Source organism: Ornithorhynchus anatinus, chromosome X2, assembly GCF_004115215.2.
Source record: "Ornithorhynchus anatinus isolate Pmale09 chromosome X2, mOrnAna1.pri.v4, whole genome shotgun sequence".
Lineage (NCBI taxonomy): Eukaryota > Metazoa > Chordata > Mammalia > Monotremata > Ornithorhynchidae > Ornithorhynchus > Ornithorhynchus anatinus.
In genome coordinates, this window is record NC_041750.1 from 821099 (window position 1) to 843088 (window position 21990).

The 21990-nt window shown below is 55.5% G+C and overlaps 1 protein-coding gene and 1 long non-coding RNA gene across 5 annotated transcripts; one reads left to right on the top strand and one right to left on the bottom strand.

The window, feature by feature from the left end:
* Positions 1-2365: 2365 nt before the first annotated feature.
* Positions 2366-12947, top strand: LOC100074860 (L-threonine 3-dehydrogenase, mitochondrial). Of its 4 annotated transcripts, none has more exons than XM_029053004.1 (10): positions 2370-2454; positions 4586-4843; positions 5869-6089; positions 6702-6744; positions 7440-7510; positions 8827-8976; positions 9078-9250; positions 9640-9730; positions 10080-10349; positions 10802-10941. In XM_029053004.1, the coding sequence occupies exons 3-10, from the start codon at positions 5912-5914 to the stop codon at positions 10939-10941; spliced, it is 1116 nt and encodes a 371-aa protein (XP_028908837.1). In that variant the 5' UTR covers positions 2370-2454; positions 4586-4843; positions 5869-5911. The 4 variants fall into 4 exon arrangements, with proteins under 4 accessions (XP_016083841.1, XP_028908837.1, XP_016083842.1 ...); XM_016228356.2 differs by having other exon boundaries at positions 4586-4743; XM_016228355.2 differs by lacking the exon at positions 4586-4843 and having other exon boundaries at positions 2366-2454.
* On the bottom strand, positions 12344-21469 carry LOC120638087. Its single transcript, XR_005659569.1, has 3 exons — positions 21344-21469; positions 13416-13635; positions 12344-12431 (listed from the first exon to the last, which is right to left on the bottom strand). It is a non-coding gene; the product is annotated as an uncharacterized LOC120638087 (long non-coding RNA).
* Positions 21470-21990: the final 521 nt, after the last annotated feature.

The following is a 21990-nucleotide window of genomic DNA, read 5'->3' on the forward strand; positions in this document are numbered from 1 at the left end:
AGCAACGGCGCATCTGCTGCCAGGGCTCGGGTCTTCATCCCTTCCACCTCCACCCTGCGATTTCCTCCTCTCCCCCGGAGCCCGGACAGTGACCTGGCAAGGATGGGGTGGGGGCCACTGGGAGGCTGGAATCAGCCAGTGCCGGCGAGAGCGGGCCGGCTCCTCGGGAAGAAAGATGCTGTGGGTCCCCGGGGTGTCATTAGGTTTCTAATCCGAGGGGTGCAGCCCACCGCTAATTAGGACCGTGCGGACGGATCGGAAGGCCCGAGGCGGGTCTCCGTCGGCGAGGCCCTTTGGAGCGGCTGCAAAATCCGGCGCCGGACAGAGCGACCTAATTAATGGACCGGGATTCGGGTTGGTAGTGGGCGGGGGCCAGGGAGAGAAAGCCAACCGGTAGCCTATAAAACTTTTTCTTGGCTAGTTTAAGCTGGGAGCTTTTATTGGCGTGTTTTCTCAGGAGGGCACTCGGTCTGATCTGTCGCTATCTTCTTAGCTGGTGAAATGAGATCTTATGACTGGGAATAATAATAATTGTGGCAATACAGTGCTTTGCACACAGTCAGCACTCAATAAATCCTATAGAATGATTTAATGAATCCAAGTGGTATTTCTTCAGCTTACTATGGGCCAAGCGCTGTACTAAGCACTGGGGTAGATATAGGGTAAGAAGGTCCCACGTGGGGCTCACAGTCTAACTAGGAAGGGGAACAGGTATCCCCATTTTGCAGATGAGGAAACTGAGACCCAGAAGTGACGTGACTTGCCCAAGGGCACACGGCAGATAGTGGTGGGGCTGGAATTTGAACCCAGGTCCTCTGGCTCCCAGGCCTGTGCTCTTCCCACTAGGCCATGAGCTGTCCCTCCACCTCCCTGCCTCCCGCTCGCTCTCTCCCACTCGCCATCTCTGTCTCTTTGCCTCTCCCTCCCTTCATCTTAAGCTGCAAAGGGGCCAGGCCGGGCTGTCGGCGTCCGTCGTGAGACTGACCCGTTCAAACTCCGTTCCCTTTCCACTCCGAGCAGTCGGAAGCCTTGATGGAAAAGAACGTGGTGGGGTGGGGGACGAGGGGGCCGTGCCCCAGTGGCCTTCCCAGACCAGGGTGGCAAGTCTCTGCCCTACCAGGTTGCTGGGATTGTGGAAGACACCAATCAGGTTGGGGACCCTGGCTTAGTGGCAAGAGCAAGGGCTTGGGAGACAGAGGTCATGGGTTCGAATCCCGGCTCCGCCGCTTGTCAGCTGCGTGACCGCGGGCAAGTCGCTTCACCTCTCTGTGCCTCAGTTACGTCATCTGTAAAATGGGGATCAAGACTGTGAGCCTCATGTGGGACAACCTGATTACCCTTTATCTACCCCAGCGCTTAGAACAGTGCTCTGCACATAGTAAGCGCTTAACAAATACCAACATTATTATCGTCTGTGGATCAGAGGGCAAAGATTCTCTTCCGACGTCTGCCTGCCGGCATACAGAATACGGGCGCATTCATACCCACAGCTCAGGCGGGGCAGGTACCCAGTCCGATCTGCATCTGCTCCTTCTACGCCAGAAGCGCTTAACAAATAGCTTGGTTATCCTCACCATCCTCATTATTATCATTCAAATGGCCGTGGTCCTCAGCCTTCCCCTCCCCCAGTCCCTGCAATTCCAAAGGGAATCGGAACCCTGTTAATTAATTAATTTTGGTATTTGTTAAGCGCTTACTATGTGCCAAGCGCTGAGGGGGGATACAAGGTCATCAGGTTGCCCCACGTGGGGCTCACAGTCTTCATCCCCATTTTCCGGATGAGGGAACCGAGGCACGGAGAAGTTAAGTGACCTGCCCAAGATCACACAGCTGACAAGCAGCGGAGCTGGGATTAGAACCCATGACCCTTGACTCCCAAGCCCCCGCTCTTTCCACTGAGCCCTGCCTGTTGGATTTGGTTCCGTCCAGTTGATGGTTCTGGAACCATGATGCCCCTTTGGATGTTTTGGGTGTTAAGGGAGAAGCAACATGGCACAGCGGATAGAGCACGGGCCTGCGAGTCAGGTCATGGGTTCTAATCCCAGCACCTCCACTTGTCTGCTATGCGATTGTGGGCAAGTCACTTCACTTCTCTGTGCCTCAGTTACCTCATCTGTTAAATGGGGATTGAGACTGTGACCCCCCACATGGGACAGGGACTGTGTCCACCTCGATTTGCTTGTATCCACCCCAGTGTTTAGTACAGTGCTTGGCACATAGTAAGTGCTTAACAAATGCCATCGTAACTGTTATTTTGTTTCCCACCTTTCTGTCAGAGAACGTCCTCTTGACCGTAGTTCTTCCGTGGCTTCGGAGAAGAGATTTGGGGGCCAAGTGCTTGGAAACTTCGTAGGAAAAGACGCCCATTCCCATCCGTCCGTCAGTTTCCTTCGGGCCGAGGAGTGAAGTCATTTTAATTGAACCAACACGGAGCTTCCACACCCCTTTCTTTAGGTGGGTCCCCTCCTACCCCGGGGGAGATTCTGATTGGTTTAGGCTGGTGGCCCGGGGCCCATAAAGGTCACCCTCCCAGCCGGCCCGCCGAGCCGGCCGCCTAGAAGGGAGGTAAGTGAAGGAAGGGCAGGAAGAGACGGGTAAGGCACCCGTCTCCGACTCCCGCCTCCGACTCTCAAGTTCTGTCTGTGTGATCTAGCATTTTCTCACCTTCCTTCTCTTCCTTTTTCTACCAGCTGTTCCGGGAGGCTCACTGGGTTGGATCTGTGAAAGGAGGAAAGGGATAATGATCAGGAATGGGTAGAGCAGGCAAAAATTTCAGGTTTGCAACTTAAGCGAGCAGAAGCGTTTTCCTCTCGCGGGGAAAAGGGGAAAACTCTCCAACCGGTACCTGCTTTCACGGGGATGGCGGGGCAGAGAAGGGGGGAGGGCCCGGGCAGTCCGTCCCTCGATGGCCACAATTGAATTGGTTCGCCTCTGTCATCGGGGACCTTCCCGGGATGCCTCGGAAATGACAGTTTTCATCCCCGGGCCCGAGTTGGGAACGGTGGCGCGTCTGGGGGTCTTAAAAGTCAGAGCTTCTGGTGGATGTAATCTCAGCCAGGGGTCTCCGTCCTTTCTTTCGGAGGGAACTTTAATTCGGTTGGGGCCCAGAACGTGGGTCTGCTCAGCCGGCCAACCCGAGGAGAAAAGGGGTTTTCCTCTCCCGTGTTCTACCCAGCGACCAAACCGAAGTGGTTATGATCGGGGCCGGGGAGGTTTGCAGAAGGAAGCTCCCTCTGGGCGGTTTGCTCTCGGTGACCTAACACTGCCTCCACCAGCTGGGTTTCTGAACGGAACAGATATCGCAAGGTCGCGCTGAGAGCAAACAGTTCCATGCCGTTTTTTCCCCACGTTTCCCTCCAGGCGGGTTAATCTGTGCCAGAGGGAAGGACGGATCACCCCCGGCCTTGCCCCCCTCCACCCCGGACTGCCCTCCCTCCGCCCCCGTCTGTGGGAGGCACCAACCTGCAGGGGCTTTTGCCGGTCACAGCCCACGGTCAGGGGTCTTGCCTTTGGATCGGTGAGAGGCATGTCGAAAAATGGGTCACGTTCAGCCGGAGGCCAGGGCAGCACGAGGCTCACGGTGGGGCAGGAAGCAGCGTGAAGCAGTGTGGCGTGGTGGATAGAGCATGGGCCTGATCCTCAGAAGGTCATGGGCTCTAAACCCTGCCCTACCACTTGCTTGCTGTGTGACCGTGGGCAAGTCACGTCACTTCTCTGTGCCTCGGTTTCCTCAAGTGGAAAATAGGATGACGACTGTGAGCTCTATGTGGGACAGGGACTATGTCCAACCCCATTAGCTTGAATCTACCCAGCGCTTAGAACAGTGCCTGGCACATAGTAAGCGCTTAACAAATACCACAATTATGATTATTACTCTTACTGGAGCTCACCTTTGAGCGAGCCACCGCCGTGGGGTTCTTAGAGTCTGGGCCTCGGGGTGCTCTGCCAGGGCTCTTCTGGGAAACAGGGGTCCCTGTGCAAGAAGGTTTGTGCACGTGTGCATGCGCGTTGTTGGCTAGCCTTGCGGGGAGCCGGTCCCCCCCACCCCCAAGGTCGCGGTGAGCAGGGAAGAGGGAAAGCCAGCAGGAGACCTCCAGAGAGGAAGAGGGCATGGGCAGTGGCTCTCGCCCGAAGCCCCCTGAGGTTGGGGTTTGGTTGGGGTGGGGGGGGACAGGGGCAGACCCACCGGCCCACCTGTCTTGATGGCACAAGGTTGGAGTCAAAGCGAGTCCCCGTTCAAACTGCTCTCTCGTCCAGTCGGCTTGACCCGGTGCTCACCAGGAGGGGACTTGGGAGTTGAGCCATTCCTACTGGTTCATTCCTCAGAGGGAGAGCGATGGAGCCGGGAAGCAGACAGGGTAGCTTGGGTTGATATAAGTGGCCGCGAAGCCCCACCTGGGGAGAGAGGAGTCCAAACTCTCTACTGTAGACAGAGTTTACCGCCTACTCTAGACCTGTTTTCTCTGTTGGGACCGCGCGCCGGGGTTGGGGACTTGCCGGACTCTGGGCCTTGAGAGAGGCGACCTGCCCCCAACTTCTTTCTCCCGTTCCTCCTTCCCACCCTCCCTGCCCTCGCTCGGGCAAGGTGTCCTCTTGGCTCGGGCAGGAGCGGAGAGGATTGGCTCCCAGGGCCACCACTCAGAAAGCGGGACCAGGGGCAACTCCTCCAAAGCCGGAGCCGTGACTGGAAAAGAACTTGGCAGACTCGGACCGAGCTGTTCACCTGAGTCGCTCGCCTGACAGGTTCTCGGGGCCGCGTTCCCGGGAGAGGCCGTTGGGGACGGCGGGTGAACTTCCAGCCGGGAGTCTTCTCTGCCTCTCCGTCAGCGGGAGAACATTCGAGGTGGGTAGGGAGAGGGCCCCGAGAGGGTAACCAGTCTAACCAGCTCGGCAGTCGGTCTGGTTTAGGGGCCGCCGGCACTGCTGACGCTGACATCCCCTGTGGTGCGGGGATCGGCTCGGGAGCCCGGAGAGGCAGAGAGCGTTGGGCCTGAAAGTTCTGGATCCAAGAGCAGAATGAACAGTAATAATAACAACAGTGGTATTTGTTTAGCACTTACTGTGTGCCAGGCACTGTACCGAGCGCTGGGGAGGATACAAGCAAATTGGGTTAATACTAATTGTTATTATAATCATCATGGTATTTGTTCAGTGCTTACTGTGCGCCAACCACCGTTCTAAGCGCTGGGGGAGATACAAGGTTATCAGGTTGTCCCACGTGGGGCTCACAGTCTTCATCCCCATTTTACAGATGAGGTAACTGAGGTCCAGAGAAGGGAAGTGACTTGCCCAAGATCAGTCAACAGACGTGGTGGATCCAAGATTAGAATCCAGGTCCTTCTGACTCCCAGGCACGTGCTCTATCCAGTATGCCATGCTGCTTCCCAGGAATAGGATGAGACCTGAGTTCTAATCCCAGCCGTGCCACTTCCCTGCTGGGTGATCTTGGCCAAGTCACCTGACCTCTCCATATCTCTGTTTCCTCCACTGCAAAATGGGGATTCGGTACTTGTTCTCCTTCCTGTAGAGATGGTAAGCCCAATCAATCCATCAGTCGTATTTATTGAATGTTTACTGCCCCACGTGGGACGGGGACTGTATCCGGCCCCATTAGCTTGTATCTGAGCCAGCACTTAGAAGGGTGCCTGATACCTAGGAAGTGCTCAACAGATACCATAAAAAAAAATGCCGTGGTGGCCACTTGCCCCCCAGGGCAGCTGTATCGGGTCCAGCCGTTGTGTAGGCCTGGGTCTTGGTCACTCCGGCTGCCCTGCAGAAGCCCCCCGGCTTCCCGATAGCCATGGAGACCAGTGGGTGGGGGAGTGAGGTGGCCTTAACAGTGTTTGTCTCCTCCTTCTCGGCCCCCAGCCCCACGCTCCGCCTCCCATAGGCCTCTAGGACGCCGAGGAAGATGCCCGTGGCCAGACTGCTGCCCCGTGCGGCCGTCCGGGCGCTCCCCAGCTGCGGCTGCCGGGCTTCCGTCGTACCGCTGCGGCCCCAGAGCACCTCTCCCCGCCAGCTGCCCGCCGACGCCAGCTTCCACTCCGTCTCCTTCTCCGACTCCGAGCACCCCCGTGTGCTCATCACAGGCGAGTGCCCCTCGGCTCCTGCTCCCCCTCCCAGGACAGGCCCCAGCCCTCAGCACCCCGGTGGATCGGGGAGGCGGGGGCGGAGGCCAGACAAGCGAGCACAGGGAACTTGAGGGGCTCCCGCGCCGCTGGCGGCTTTAGACTTCCCGGTCTAATGCTTCTCTGTCACGGGCAGCTCAGTCAGCATCGTGCATGCAGGATGCTTCACGGTTCTGCCCCAAGAGAAGAGCTGGCTGGGTTTCACCTGAAGACGTAGACTAGCCCCAGGTCCCGGCCCGCTCTGATTCTGCCACCCACCTGTCCCACGCCAGCCAAGGGGCGAAGGGATGCGTCCGGCTGGCACCGTCCTCAAGCACCTGATCTCGCCTCGCTGCTGGAAGAACCCTTCCGGCGGCTGCCCGGCGTCCTCACCCCTTCATGGGCATTTGGGGTGGCCTTGCCAGCTCCCCCTCTGCACCGTAGGGGCCAGAGACCCACCCAGGAGGGAGTGGGGAGGGACCTGGGCCAACGAGGGCTCCAGTTTCCTCAGCAGCCCCAGAGAGAGTGGCTAGTCCTTTTTTTTTTTTTTTCCCGGGCACTGATTTGGGATTAACTTTTCTCTTTTCTCTTCAGGCGGTCTGGGCCAGCTCGGCGTGGGGCTCGCCAAGCTGTTGAGGTAAGAGAGCCTGGCCGCGTGGGCCGGCGTCCGGGAGGCCTAGAGCTGGGACACCCCAGCGAAGGAAGTGGAGTCAGGAAGAACCTGAGTTTGGAAGCCAGATCCCATTGCCCCAGGGCCTTGTTCAGCTCCCTAGGTACCCTCCACCTCACACCGTGCCCTCCCAGCCTGGCCTTCGGAGATCAGTGCTCATTTTATCAGCCTCCTGCCCAACAGGAAGTTTTTTTTTTTATTCAGGTCTTGCATAGCTTGAAGTAGAATAAACAGGTTTAAGCAGCCAATGGAGAAACTTGTCATTCTATTACAAAGAAAAGAAATAGAGCCAGTCCACCCACTAGACCCCCAGGTTCAAGTCCCGGCTCTATGGAACCCGGGCTGGACCCCCTCCGGGGTGGCTTTCTCAACCAAGAGACATTCAAAGCATCCCGCAAGGCAGCCCGGCCCAGCCAGTCCCTGATCAGCAGCCGGTTGACATAGGCGGGGGTGACCCCGGTGACTCCTCGGGCCACTGCCCGCAGGGTTACAGGACCAACGAACAGCCGTGCCTGGTGGGACAGTAAGTTTGGGGGAGGACAGCGGGGGCCCCTGCCAAACCAGTCCCTTTCCAGCACTGGGTTTCGCGGGTGAGCTGGGCCTGCGGCGGGCAGGTCCTTCAGACAAAGCTGACCGCTCCCGTACCTCGGTTTCCCTCCCAGGAAGCGATTTGGGAAGGACAACGTGATCTTGTCTGACATCCGAAAGCCACCTGACCATGTCTTCTCCAGCGGTAAGGAGTTGGGGACGCCGGCCTCCCGCCCTGAAAGCCGGGCAGCCCTTCCAAAGCCCCGCGAGGAGTGGTCAGCTTGCCCGGGGAGCGGGCCGGACGTAGCCCAGACACAGCACTCCGGGGGTTAACGGTCATCTGGGGAAAAGCAGCACAAGCTTTTGATCTCTCCTCAGGATACCGCATTTCCTTTTCCTGGCAATTTTCGCCAGTGACAGGTCGATTTTTTTGTTGTTGTTCAAATAATGCAAGTCTCGGGCCTTTCTATTGGAGGTGGAAGCCCCGCTGTTGACCGTGGTCTGAAGCCCAGTGAACTTTGATTGGTCTTTACTGTTGATCCTTTCCTTGATCATCAAGGGGTGAGGGGAGAAGCTAGGGAGGCCGGGTCTCCCGGGAAAAAGAGCACAGCCCGAGGCCCGGAGCGCTGAGTTCCAGGTCCTCTTCGGCTGATTGACCTTGGGCAGGTTGCTTACCCTCTCTGGGCCTCACCATCCCCCTGGTTACATTCTGGGGTGCCCCCAATGTGCCCAGCTCAAGCCGAGGACCCCCTTTGTCTGGAGCCCACATGGAGGCTGCCTGCGGGTTAGAGGAGGAGAATGGAGGGCAGTGGCCAGCCAGGAAGTTCCTGCTATGCCTGCTTTCTCCCGAATCCCTCCTCGACAGCAGGGCCCCACCACACCGTCTCCCTGGGCAACGAGGACTAGCATACGGGGTGCCACCTCTGCACACAGTCTGGCGGGCGGCTCTGCCCCCATGCTGGTGCCAACCCACTCGTCCCACCCCTCGGTCTGGAGCCTGCGGGTTCTGCCCAGCTCCTTTCTCACTTGGCAGGGAATGCCTCCGACCGGCTGACGCCTCCCACTTGGTGCCCCGACCCCCAGCAGTCAGTACATGTCATCTTCCCGGTTGGGCGCCAGCAACCGCATCCCAGTGCCCCCCCGACCCGAGACCCCATACTCTTCCCTGAGGGATTTGGATGGGGGAAGGCCCCCAGCTCCCGTCCCACAGTGGGGTGAGCCAGAGTCGCTCTCTCTCGGCCCCCAACTAGCCCCGACTCTAGAGGGGCTGGAGAGGTGGGGGTCTGGAGGGGGAAGGGTTAGTCTGGAAAGGTCCTGCGGGGCGCGGGGCTCGTGGACCGAGGGAGGAAATAGGACTTGGCAGAATGGAAGGAGAGGAGGAGGAAGAAGAGGCGAAGGAGGAGGAGTGGCTGCCCCAAGGCTCGGAGGCGAGAAGGATATGAGGCGGCCCCAGTGGGGCCCTGAGGGGAGGCTCACGGCGGTGCTTCCCTTCTGTTCCCCCTGGTCCCCCCTCCCTCCCAGGTCCATTCATCTATTCTGACATCTTGGACTACAAGAACCTGCGGGAGATCGTGGTCAACAATCGCATCACGTGGCTCATCCACTACAGCGCCCTGCTCAGCGCCGTCGGAGAGGCCAACGTGCCCCTGGCCAGGGCCGTGAACATCACCGGTGGGTTCCCGATCCCCGGATCTGGCCGGCGGGCCCCCGCCCGGCCCCGAGGCCCGGCGCCCCCGCGGTTGACCCTCGTGGCCGACTCCCATGTGTTCCAGGCCTGCACAACATCCTGGACATCGCGGCGGAGCACAGCCTGCGACTCTTCGTGCCCAGCACCATCGGCGCCTTCGGCCCCACGTCTCCCCGGAACCCCACCCCCGATCTCTGCATCCAGCGACCGCGCACGATCTACGGCGTGTCCAAGGTCCACGCTGAGCTCATGGGAGAAGTAAGTGGCCCTGCCCTCCGGGGCCTCCCCAGCCGGGGTGGGATGGGGCCTTGGGGGCGAGGGGGGGCACCAGCTTGGGGTCATTCATTCCCCTGAGGGAGTGAAGTTTGGGTTAAGTGCGATCATTCGCCGGGGCCCCGGCCTCCTCTGCCTGGTTATTCCAGCAGCAGGACACAAGGGCGGGCTTGCTCATCCATGTCTGGGAAAACGGAGGTGACCCCTCGTCGGGCACCTGCTTGAGTTTCCCGGGGTTTTCGCGGCACCGGGAATCCTGATGTCTCCCATCTGCCGGGCGAGCCAAGTCGTTTCCCTGATGGCCCCGATCCCGCCCCGGGCCGGCCCACTTTGGCCGCACCGGTTTCAAGAGCGGTCTGCGCTTTCCTCTCTAGTACTACCACTATCGGTACGGGTTAGACTTCCGCTGCCTGAGGTACCCCGGCATCATCTCGGCCGACTCCCAGCCCGGCGGGGGCACGACCGGTAAGCGTCTCTCTTCAATCCCGGTGTCTAGGATGCACTCCCCCTTCCTTGGGAAATAAGGTCGGCCAGTAGTCGGAGCGGGCCCGGATACCGGAAGGTGCGCGGTGTACGTGACTCCTCATCTGCCTCCCCCCGGGAAACTACTTCAGCCTGGGCTAAGCCCACCCGTGACTCAGTCAGTCACTCGAGTAGTTACGGAGCACCTACTCGTGCCGGGCGCGTTTGGGGTCAGTTCCTGGCTCCGTCCCCGGCCCGCTGGGGGAACCTCAGGGGAGCCACCGCCCGTGTCCGGGTCTCCATCCCCACCTCTGCAAAACGGGGCCGTCTCTCGTCCCCCCCCCCCCCGCAGACTACGCGGTGCAGATCTTCCACGACGCCATCAAGAGCGGCAAGTTCCAGTGCAACCTGCGTCCCGACACCCGCCTCCCCATGATGTACCTGGACGACTGCCTCAAGGCCACGCTGGACGTCATGGAGGCCCCGGCCGAGGCGCTGACCATGCGGACGTACAACATCAACGCCCTGAGCTTCACCCCCGAGGAGCTGGCCCAGGAGGTGCTCAAGCACATGCCCGAGCTGCAGGTCACGTACAACGTGGATAGCGTCCGGCAGGCCATAGGTGGGTACCGGTGGCTCTCGTCCTCTCCGGTCATCCTCGGCCCGAGTGGCCAAGCATGGCGGGTGGGGTCGGGCGGGGAGGGCGAGGGCAAGGCCTTGTCCTGGTGGATTCGGACAGGGCGACGAGCGGGCACCCGCTGCCCGGCGGCGTATCCCCTCCCGCCCCCCAGGAATGGAGAACCAAACGGGGTGATGTTGGGAGGACCGACCGACCGCGTCTGGCCCCCGACTCCCTGTCCCTAGCCCTGGTGCCGCGTCTCTCTGGCCCGATGGGGAGGTGTGCAGCTGGTGCGGAATGTCTTCCTCCCTGTCCCCCGTAGCACCATCACCTCCCAGTGGGGCCACTGCCCAGAGAACTTCCCCGGATTTGGGGGTGGCCTTAACGCTTGGGCCCGGCGCTGACCCCGCACCTTCTTTCCTCTGCTGGGCCTCTCCCCCGGCTCCCACCCCCAGCCGACAGCTGGCCGATGAACTTCGACGACAGCAACGCGCGGAGGGATTGGGGGTGGAAACACGACTTCGACCTTCCCGAGATGGTGACCGCCATGTTCAACTTCCTCAGCTCGGAGGCCAGGGCGGCCCGAGCCAATTGACCCCCATCCGTGCAGGCCCCGGCCCGGGGGGGTCCGGGTGCCGAGGACGCCGGGTTCCCGAGGGGACGGACCGCACCGCGACCGTTCCAGCATGTAACTGATCTGGGGCTGAGCCCCGAGAAGGATGGATCTCTCCACGATTTGGCGACACGGGCTAAGACGGGGGCCCCTTCCCTTTCTGTCCGATATGATCCCCCACCCCCTCCCTTCCACCCCAATCCAAACACTTAGGTTTTCCAAATGTACTGTCTGATTTTTTTTTCCAACATCTCCCCAAATTTTGAATTGATCATCCAGGGGTCCTTCCTACAACCCCCGCCTCTGCCGCCCTGCTCTGAGCCCTCAAGTCCCAGCCGGTTGGGATTCATCCTGGGAGTCGCCTTTGTGAACCGGGTTCGAGGTGAGGGGAACCTCCCCCTGAACTCTGCCCTGGCTCGGAAACAGGATCCGCCTGTTCCTTCGCTTGCCAACAGCTCCCAGGCCTATGGACCCGCTAGCAAAAGTCCCAACGTTTACTTAGAAATGTCCTGTGTTGTCCCCCTCCCCGAGTTTCCAAACCCTTCCGTGGCCATAATCAACCCCATAAATTACTGGGGTCGGTGGGGGGACAACTGGCAGAACAAAACCAAAAGCAGACTCCCCTCAACTCTCCACTTCCAGCCCAGAAATGGGCGCAGAAGACCCCCTGGCTCCAGTGAAGTGAGAAAGCTATCGGGCACACATAAAGCAGAAAATCCAACCGGGGAAGGGGCGGCTGAACTCCTCAGAATTTGCCCTGGGGACACCTCTGACCTCAGGGTCCTGCCCTACCCCCATGGAAGGCCGCCTACCTGCCCAAAAGAAGAGAGTCAGGCCCCAGGAGGCTAGAAAGGTGCTGGTTCATGCTGGGGGGCTCGTCGGGGGCTCTTCCTCCGGCGGTTGCAAGAACAGTCCGGACAAGTGGTGGGTTAGGAGAGTCATTCTTCCCCCCACGGTGGAAACAGGAGCTCTCACAGGCTTTAAAGTCAAATCCGCGGAGCAGAGGTCGGGCCAGGGAGCACCACATCCGTCTCGGGGAGTGTTTGTCATAACGTGCGGCCACCGACGCCATAGTCTCTGAACAGCTACGCGGTAACCTGAAACAGACAGTAAGAATGAGCCCTTCCAGGCGGCAGGCTCTGATCGGCTTCCCCGGCCTTCCCTTCCAGCCACGGCTGAAGTGGTTCGGCATGGACCGCGGTCGGAGAACAGCCTAGGAAAGGGAAAGAGCTGGGGCCGGGGGGGTCTCCAGGAGGAGGAGAGCAGCGGCAATGACATCTGCTGACCCCCCTGGAGGGAGTGTAGAAGAGGAGTGGGAGACGCCCCCGCCTCCAGGGCCTTCGGCAAATTTCCACTCCAGTCACTGGGATGCTGGCTTTGGGTCTGTTGTCCTGAGAGGAAAGCCACCGCCTCTCCAGCGCTGCGGATGTCCGGCGTCTGGCTCGACTCGGGGTTGAAGCTTGTCTCGGTTCCTGCACAAAACAAGAACAAATGATATCATCCTCCTTTAAACCTGCCGGCCTACACTTTAGGGTTCTTGGAGAATGAGTTTGAATGAGGGAGGGAACTGTAAGCTGGGTGGTAACCTCAAATAGTGGAATCTAGTTTTTCGCTATCCTCTATCCACCCTACCCTTTATTATTTTTATTTTTTATGAGGGACAGACTCTTTTCAAACCAACTCTTACTTTTTTGGGTTGAAAAGCGGCTAAGCGTGTAGAGGTACCGAGGGGGAGTGGGGTTGTTTATTCACATTTCACCTTCTCTATTTTAGTTTTTCTGAATGTTTGGGAGGTTTTGGAGACTGGTAAGGTAACTCCCCTGCTTCAAGGGGAGGAAGCGGGGGAGAAAACCGGCCCGCAACAGCCTGGAATCCTCGGTTCCGGGGGCTCCAATCAGCGAGGACAGGTGGGGAGAAGATAGAGATTTTAATATTTTTAAGAATTCTGTACGGGATGGAAGTGGACTTTAATAAAAGACCAGAATGGAGTCGTGTCTGTGGCTGGCCACCCCAGGGCTAAGGGCGCTGCTCAGCTTGGGCCGAGAGGGAGGCGTTTGGGGGCTGGGTGGGATTCTCCGGAGGGATACTAGACGTCGGGTAGGGCCGGGAAACCCAGACTTCCCCCTTTCCTTTTCCTCACCCCGCCCCATCATGCTCTCCGAAAGGGGGCCCGCAGCTCCGGGCACCAGGAACTGCATCACTTTTACTGCTACATGAACTGATGAACCCATGTCCTCTCTGGCTCTGGTCAGTTGGAAGTAGCTCCCGACGCAGAAGGCTCTGGCCCCATGGTCTCCTCTGTCCACCAGCTCAGCCGGGACCCCAGCCCGTTTGCCTACCGGCTGTTCTGTCCCCACTCCCGGGGGTGGTCTGGGCACTGCCAGCACACGGCTGCATCTGCCTAAATCCTTTCACCCCGTGGGCAGTCAGGGGCCGGAGGCAGCCTACCAGCCTACCTCGTTTCCTTCTGGCCAGGGCTTGGGATCGGCCTTGGGTCTGTGGCAGTGGTCAGTTTTGCCAGAGGGCTGAGCATCAGCAGCCTCTAACCGGTGGGCCTCCTGACCATCCTTTATCAGCTGAGAGCAAAGGTACCATGTTCGGATTCTTGGGGAAAATCTCAGGGTGGTTCTTGGTGTCACGTGGGATCGGTGACCTTTCTCCCCTACTCTTCTTCACCTGATCGGGGAGAGAGAAGCAGAATGAGAGACTAAGACAGCCTAGGGTAGAACTAATGTTTGTTTAAAGAAGAAAAAAAGATGTCCAATCCAGAAGGGTCTTTGGGGTCCTGGGGGCAATTTGCTCACTGCTGTTGACTAGAAGTTGGTGAATCGATGTTCTCTTCAAACTTCAACACTGACTAGACTAATTATGAATCATAATAAGCATCAGGGAACTAATCAATTATATTTATTGTGCAGAGCACTATACCAAATGCTTGGGAGAGTACAATAAAGTAGGTAGACATGATCCCTGCCCCCAAAGAACATGCATCTGGGGGGAGATGGACAGGAGCAAACAGTTTAATGATTTGTACATAAGAGCTCTGGGGCTAGGGACATTATCAAAGTGTTTTGGAAGTAAAGACCCCAAATTCATAGGTGATTCAGAAGGGAGACTAGGATGGGGGCATGAGAGCTTAGTCAGGGAAGACTTCCTGGAGGAGATTTGATTTTTACAGTGCTTAAAAGGCGGAGAGAGCGTAGATAGGAAGCGGGAGAGAGTTCCAGGCAGGGGGGACTGTGTGAGCAAGAGGTTAACAGTGAGAGGTGAGAGATTAGTAGGTAGGCTGCTACTAGAGGAGCAAAATGTGTGGACTGGAGTGGGAAAGGTACAAGGATAAGCAGGACAGAGAGGACTAAGTGCCTTAAAGTCAAATGATGAGATTGTGTGGAGAGGGATGGGCAACTAGTAGAAGTTTCTGAGGCATGGGGAGATGTTTGCAGAATGATGCTATAGAAAAGTGATCCGGGGGAAATATAGAATGGAGGAGGGAGGGGCTGGAGGCAGGGAGGTCAGTGAGGAGGCAGGTTTTGATAATAATGGTATGCACTGAGTACCCGCTGGGTGCAGATCACCAGATGAAGCACTTGGAAAAGTGCTAAGTAGCATAGTGACACATTCCCTGTTCTCGAGGATTTCTACCCTTATAGAGGGGCTCCAGAGAAGCACGTTCAGTTTGAGGAGATGTGATAAAGAGATAACTCCAATTCCATCAGGGGTGGGCGGAGGGGAGAGGGTCAAGGTAGAAAACAGTCCGACGGAGGAAGGAGGCGGCAGACAAGGTGCCAGATTGTAAATGCCACGCTTCCTTGGTCGACACAATTCCTCCTGGGGTTGGGAGGCTTGGAAGAGGCAGGGAGAGAAAGGAGCCAGGAGAAACCAAAAGCCAAAACTGTGCCATCTTATTATCTTGTATCTATCCCAGCGCTTAGTATGGTGCTTGGCACATAGTAAGCGCTTAAGAAACTCCACCTTAATCAATTAACCCTATTTATTGAGCGCTTACTGTGTCTACAGCACTCTGCCGAGAGCATGGGAAAGCAAAACATAACAATATAACAAGGGTGGTACACTCGTTCCCTGACCAAAATGAGTTTACAGGCTAGTGGGGGAGACCGACATTAACATAAATAAATCGATGATGGATATGGTCAAAAGTGCTGTGTGGATGAGGGAGGGGTGAATAAAGGGTGCAAATCTAAATGCAAGGGTGATGCAGAAGGGAGTGGGAGAAGAAGAAATGAGGGCCCAAATGGGGAAGACTTCCTGGAGATGTGAGTTTACTAATTCCTGGCCCAAAGTCTCTGCCTCAGCTCCTGTTTGGACGAGTGGATCATTAATCTCTCAAAGAGGCAGCACAGGTCATATTTCCAAGCAGGATCAATAAGGGGGTGGGGGGAGTGGGGAACCAGGGGGAGCAGAAGAGAGATAGGGAGAGAGGGGGAGGAGACATGGGGAATACACACAAGGGTCAATGATTTGTGTTCTGGGCCTCAGTTTCCTCATCTGTAAAATGGAAACGCAATGCCTGCTCTCCCTCCTCTTCAGATTGAGAACCCTAACTGGAATAGAGAAGGGCTTGGAAAATAACCCAAATTATTATTCCTTATTATTACTCTCTGCACACTGCCCCTCTCCCCCATCCATTCCCCAACCCCTGCAGGGTTTCTTGGTTACCTCTCTGGGCCTCATTTCTTCCTCTGCGCGGCAGAGATTAGATCCTCACTTTCCCTTCCATTGAACTGTAAATCCACGATGATTACCCTGCACTGACCGCAGCACTCAACGCATAATAAAAATCATAACATCAACCCCAATAATAACAACAACAATGATGATAATAAGCCAAGACCAACATCTCCTCCCTTCTCCCTTGCTGACCAACCCTCATTTTACAGGTGAGGAAGCCGAAGCCCAGAAAGAGCAAGTGACTTGCCTAAGGGCACGCAGAGGTGGGACTAGAATCTGGATCACTTGACTCCCGGTCCCACGAGGCTTGCTGAGGAAGCCCCGTGGGGATGAGGGGAAGGGGAGGGGATGGGGGCAGCGTGCAGACGGGGGCTGGAGGATTTGCTGCGCCAGCCAAGCGTAGGGCAATTTTTCAATTCATTGGCTTCCAGACAGAGCGGGGGATTCCAAGGCTCTTCAGAGTCTCTGGACAACTGGGTGGGACAAATGCGGGGGGAGAATCCAGCCAGTGAAGGTGGGGGTGGACCAGTGGAGTGTGGAGTCTAGCCGATGCGGGTGGGAAGGGTCTGGATCGTAGCCATGGAGGGCAGGGGCGGGACAGGGGTGTGTGGAGCCCAACCAATGAAGGAGGGGGCAAGGGAGGGGATGTGTTGAGCCCAATCAATGAGGGCACCAAAGGAGCTGACAGGACCTGTGGCAGGCAACTACCCCCCACCCCAACATGGCATTCATTAAGCTCTTCTTATGTGCCAGGCACTGTATTAATCACTGGATTCGATACAAGCTAATCAAGTTGGACAACGTCCCTGCCCCACACGGGGCTCACAGTCTTAATCCTCACTTTCCAAATGAAATAAATGAGGCACAGAGCAGAGGAATGACTTGCCCACGGTCACACATCACACAAATGGCTCAGCAGGGTTTAGAACGCAGGCCCTTTCTGACTCTCAGGCCTGTGCTGTCTCCACTAGTCCCTTAACTTCTCGGTGCCTCAGTGACCTCATCTGTAAAACGGGGATTAAGACTGTGAGCCCCACGTGGGACAACCTGATTCCCCTCTGTCTACCCCAGCGCTTAGAACAGGGCTCGGCCCATAGTAAGCGCTTAACAAATACCAACATTATTAGTCCAATGCTTGCTACCCATGGCTTCAGCCTACATTATCATCACGCCCTCCCCGATGGAGCACTGTACTGGATGTCTCTGTGGACACGGTTCTCTCGATCCATCTGCACAGCACACCTACAGTCCGCAGGGCACTGTATGGAGCACCTTCTGCGTACGCCACAGTACGCTGGGTGATCCAGGACCGGCCGTTGCTTCTAACTGCTCTGAGCACTTTCTCTGTGCGGGGCACTGAACTGAGAGATCAGCAGAGGGAAGGGGGGTCGGGAGCAAGAGGAAATAATCTAATCTGTTATCCTGTTGCTAAGAAACTGCTGCCTCAATCACCGGTGGCAGTCCCTCTTAAAGGGCCAACAGGCCATTTTGCTTTCTGCCCGATTCGGTTTCGACAACTTAAGGCATAGGTGAGTCGAATTTATGACTTGAGAAACAAACACCTGTTTAGCCCAGAACTCCGTCTCCACCTGGAGAACCAGGATGCTGGGAGGAGCACTTTGCTGGCCGCTCCCCTAGAAATTCAACCGCAGGGTTGGTGATAGATCGCCTAACACCCCTGACTCGTATTGTTTTTACGAGATGTTCTTCCCCTCGACTCTATTTATTGCCTTTGTTCTCGTCTGTCCGTCTCCCCCGATTAGACCGTAAGCCCGTCAAACGACAGGGCCTGTCTCTATCTGTTGCCGACTTGTTCATTCCAAACGTTTAGTACAGTGCTCTGCACATAGTAAGCGCTCAATAAATACTATTGAATGAAATGAATGACTCTCCCTCAGTGACCCAGCACGGACCATCCAACACCCCTGACTCTCCCCTCTCCAACCCTGACTCTCCCCCAGTGACCCAGCATGGCCCACCCATCCGTGAACACCAAATACTGACTGAAATACCAAACCAAATCGAAACCCTGAACACTCCCAGGTTGTTCCCTAAGGATGTGGGGAGGAGCATCACCTGGGAACCAGGGAGATCAGTCTCCTAGCAACAGAGCAAAATTCTTCTCTCCCTTCGCCCAATGGACTGGCTCTCCAGCTTCCCCACCATGCGACACACATGCAAACACACAAGCACCTTCGAACCCGGCAATAGCAGTCTTCCCCACTGCTGAAGAAAGACAGCGGGCCTGGTCCCACTTGGATCCAGAACCTTTTTTTTTTTTTTTAAAAAAAAAAAGGCATTTATTAGGCATTTACTATGTGCCAGGCACTTTACTAAGAGCTAGGGTAGGTACAAGCTAAACAAGTTAGACACAGTCCAGGTCCCACGTGGGGTTCACACTGTGAATCCCCATTTTACAGATGAGGGAACTGGGCCTGTAAATCATATTTATATCATATATCTCTATTATATCATATCTATATTATCATCTATATTTATCAATCATATTTATTGAATGCTTCCTGTGCACAGAGCACTAATAATAATAATAATAATGTTGGTATTTGTTAAGCGCTTACTATGTGCCGAGCACTGTTCTAAGCGCTGGGGTAGACATAGGGGAATCAGGTTGTCCCATGTGGGGCTCACAGTCTTCATCCCCATTTTTACAGATGAGGGAACTGAGGCACAGAGAAGTTAAGTGACTTGCCCACAGTCACACAGCCGACAAGTGGCAGAGCTGGGATTCGAACTCATGAGCCCTGACTCCAAAGCCCATGCTCTTTCCACTGAGCCACGCTGCTTCACTATGCAAAATACTGGAGAGAATATAACTCTGTAAAATATAACAGAGTAGGTAGACGTTGGTATTTGTATTTGTTAAGCGCTTACTACGTGCAGAGCACTGTTCTAAGCGCTGGGGTAGACATAGGGGAATCAGGTTGTCCCACATGGGGCTCACAGTCTTAATCCCCATTTTACAGATGAGGTAACTGAGGCCCAGAGAAGTTAAGTGACTTGCCCACAGTCACACAGCTGACAAGTGGCAGAGCGGGGATTCAAACTCATGACCTCTGACTCCAAAGCCCGTGCTCTTTCCACTGAGCCGCGCTGCTTCTCTTACAGTCTGGAGGGGAACTTACAGCGGAGAGAAGTCAAGTGACTCGCCCAAGGCCACACAACAGACAGGTGGTGGAGGCGGAATTGGAACCCAGGTCCTCTCATTCAAAGGCCCAGGCTCTACCCACTAGACAACACTGCTTCTGACCTTGCCTTCCTCCTCTTTCAGGCTCTCCACAAGCCTGAACTGCTGAGCGCCCAAGTGGACAGTGACCATCCTGCTGGACGTGGGTCCTTCTGGAGTCAGGGTGGACCAGCATTTACTAATAATGCTCTACTTATTAGGAGAAGGAGGGTGGCTCGGTGGAAAGAGCACGGGCTTTGGAGTCAGAGGTCATGGGTTCGAATTCCAGCTCTGCCACTTGTCAGCTGTGTGACTGTGGGCAAGTCACTTCACTTCTCTGGGCCTCAGATACCTCATCTGTAAAATGGGGATTAAGACTGTGAGCCCCACGTGGGGCAACCTGATTCCCCTGTGTCTACCCCAGCGCTTAGAACAGTGCTCTGCACATAGTAAGCGCTTAACAAATGCCAACTTTATTATTATTAATAATAATAATGAATAATTTGGCTACTTGTTAAGCGCTTCCTACGTGCCAGGCACCGTTCTAATCACCGGGGTAGATCCAAGGGAGTCGAGTTGGACACAGCCCGTGTCCCGCATGGGGCTCACAGGCTCCAACCCCATTTTACAGATGAGGGAACTGAGGCCCAGGGAAGTGAAGTGACTCGCCCAAGATCACACAGCCGACAAGGGGCAGAGCCCTCTTGGTTTCGGGATCCCCTCGGAGCTTCTGCTTCCAGAGCGGCTCCTCTCTGCTGTGAGCACACGCGAGGCCGGTCTGGCCGCCGGCTCCGGCCCGATCCTTTGGCACAGTGCTTGGCACACAGTAAGCGTCCAATAAATAGACTGAACGAACCCCCCAACCCGCTGGAGCCTAGAGGCCAGCAGGGAGCGCAATGGCTCCACTCTTTGTCTTTGCCAAATGACTATTATCTCTCCTCTCCTACTATCTCTCCCCTCCTATTATCTCTCCCCTCTCTCCCCCCCTGCCTGCAGCCCCCTTCCCCATTTCCGACGGGCTGGGGGGGGGACTCCGAGGGGATCAATTCATCAATCGATCAATCTTACTGAGCGCTTAATGCCTGAAGAGCACTGCACTAAGCGCTTGAGAGAGCACAATACACCAGTATATGTATATACACGTTATTCTAATTTTTTTTTAAGATGCGTACATATCCATAATTCTATTTATATTGATGCTACTGATAATAATGGTGGTATTTGTTAAGCGCTTACTATGTGCAAAGCACTGTTCTAGGCGCTGGGGAATACGAGGTGATCCGGTTGTCCCACCTGGGGCTCACAGTTTTAATCCCCATTTTACAGATGAGGGAACTGAGGCGCAGAGAAGTTAAGTGACTTGCCCACAGTCACACAGCTGACAAGCTGACAAGCGGCGGAGCGGGGATTAGAACCCATGACCTCTGACTCCCAAGCCCGGCCTGTTTCAACTGAACCACGCTGCTTCTTATCGATGCCTGTTTACATGTTTTGTTGTCTGTCTCCCCCCTTCTAGACTGTGAGCCCGTTGCTGGGCAGGAAGAGCCTGGACTTCGGAGTCAGAGATCATGAGTTCGACTCCCGGCTCTGCCACTTGGCAGCTGTGTGACTGTGGGCAAGTCACTTAACTTCTCTGTGCCTCAGTTCCCTCATCTGTAAAATGGGGATTAAAACTTTGTGAGCCCCACGTGGGACAACCTGATTACCCTGTATCTCCCCCAGCGCTTAGAACAGTGCCCGGCACCTAGTAAGCACTTAACAAATACCAACATTTATTTGTATTTATTGTCACTTTGTTGCTGAATTATACTTTCCAAGCGCTTAGTACAGTGCTCTGCACACCGTAAATGCTTAATAAATACGATTAAATGAACGGGCAGGGCTGGTAAACACGATCCCGGGCCACAAGGAGCTTACAGTCTAGAGGACGTGAGTTCTAATCCCAGCTCCACCACCTGTCTGCTCTGTGACCTTGGGGAAGTCACTTCACCTCTCTGGGTCTCAGTTACCTTATCTGGAAAATGAGGGATTATCTTGTATCTCCCCAGAGTTTAGAACAGTGCTTGTCACATAATAAGCACTCAATGAATACAATTATTATTATTAGAGGGATTCAATTTAATTCAATAGTATTTATTGAGCGCTTACTATGCGCAGAGCACTATACTAAGCGCTTGGAATGAACAAGTCGGCAACAGAGACAGTCCCTGCCTTTTAACGGGTTTACGGTCTAATCGGAGAAACACTAACATAAGTAAATTACGGCTACCGGGGTGAATCAATCACTGGTGTTTAGCGCTTATTGTGTGCAGAACACTGTACTAAGCGCTTGGGAGAGTACAGTGTAAAAGAGTTGGTGGACACGTTTCCTGTGAATAAAGGGGATAAGGGGAGAGTATCTTTACCCATTTGATGCTGCCGCCTATTCCCTCTCCCACCCGCCCAAATAACGGTTGGGGCATTTGTTAAGCATTTAGCATATTCATTCAATCGTATTTATTGAGCGCTTACCTTGTGCATGGGCGAAGCACTGCTCTGAACGCTGGGGTAGTTACAACACGATCAGATCAAAGACCCTGCTCCCGGGGGCAGGGAGGAAGAGGAGATCTGGACTTGCCAGGGTTGGAGCAGGTGAATCGAAGAGCCGCCCAAGCTGCCCCTCATCAACCAATCAATAGGATTGATTGAGTGTTTTCCGTGCACTAAATACAACCGACCGACCCAGAGTACTGTCTGAGATACAATAGAATTAGTAGATTTGATCTAGGAGTTCATGGTCTAGGAAAGGGAGACAGATAATAGAATTTTCAGATAGGAGAGGAAGGAAAAGTGGATGTGCAGGTGGATAAAGATGACTTAAAGTACTTAAATACATTAGGGGAAAGAGCCTGGGCATCAGAAGACCTGGGTTTTAAGGCCGGCTCTGCCACTTGCCTCCCGTGTGACCTGGGTCAAGCCATTTCACTGCTCTGGGTCTTAATGATGTGACCTTGGTCAAGCCATTTCACTTCTCTGGGTCTTAATTACCTCAGCTGTAAAATGGGGATTAAACACCTGTTCCGCCTCCTACTTAGCCTGTGAGCCTCAAGTGGGACAAGAGCTGCATCCAACCCGCTTATCTTGTAACTATACAGAGCGCTGGGCACTGTACTAAGCCC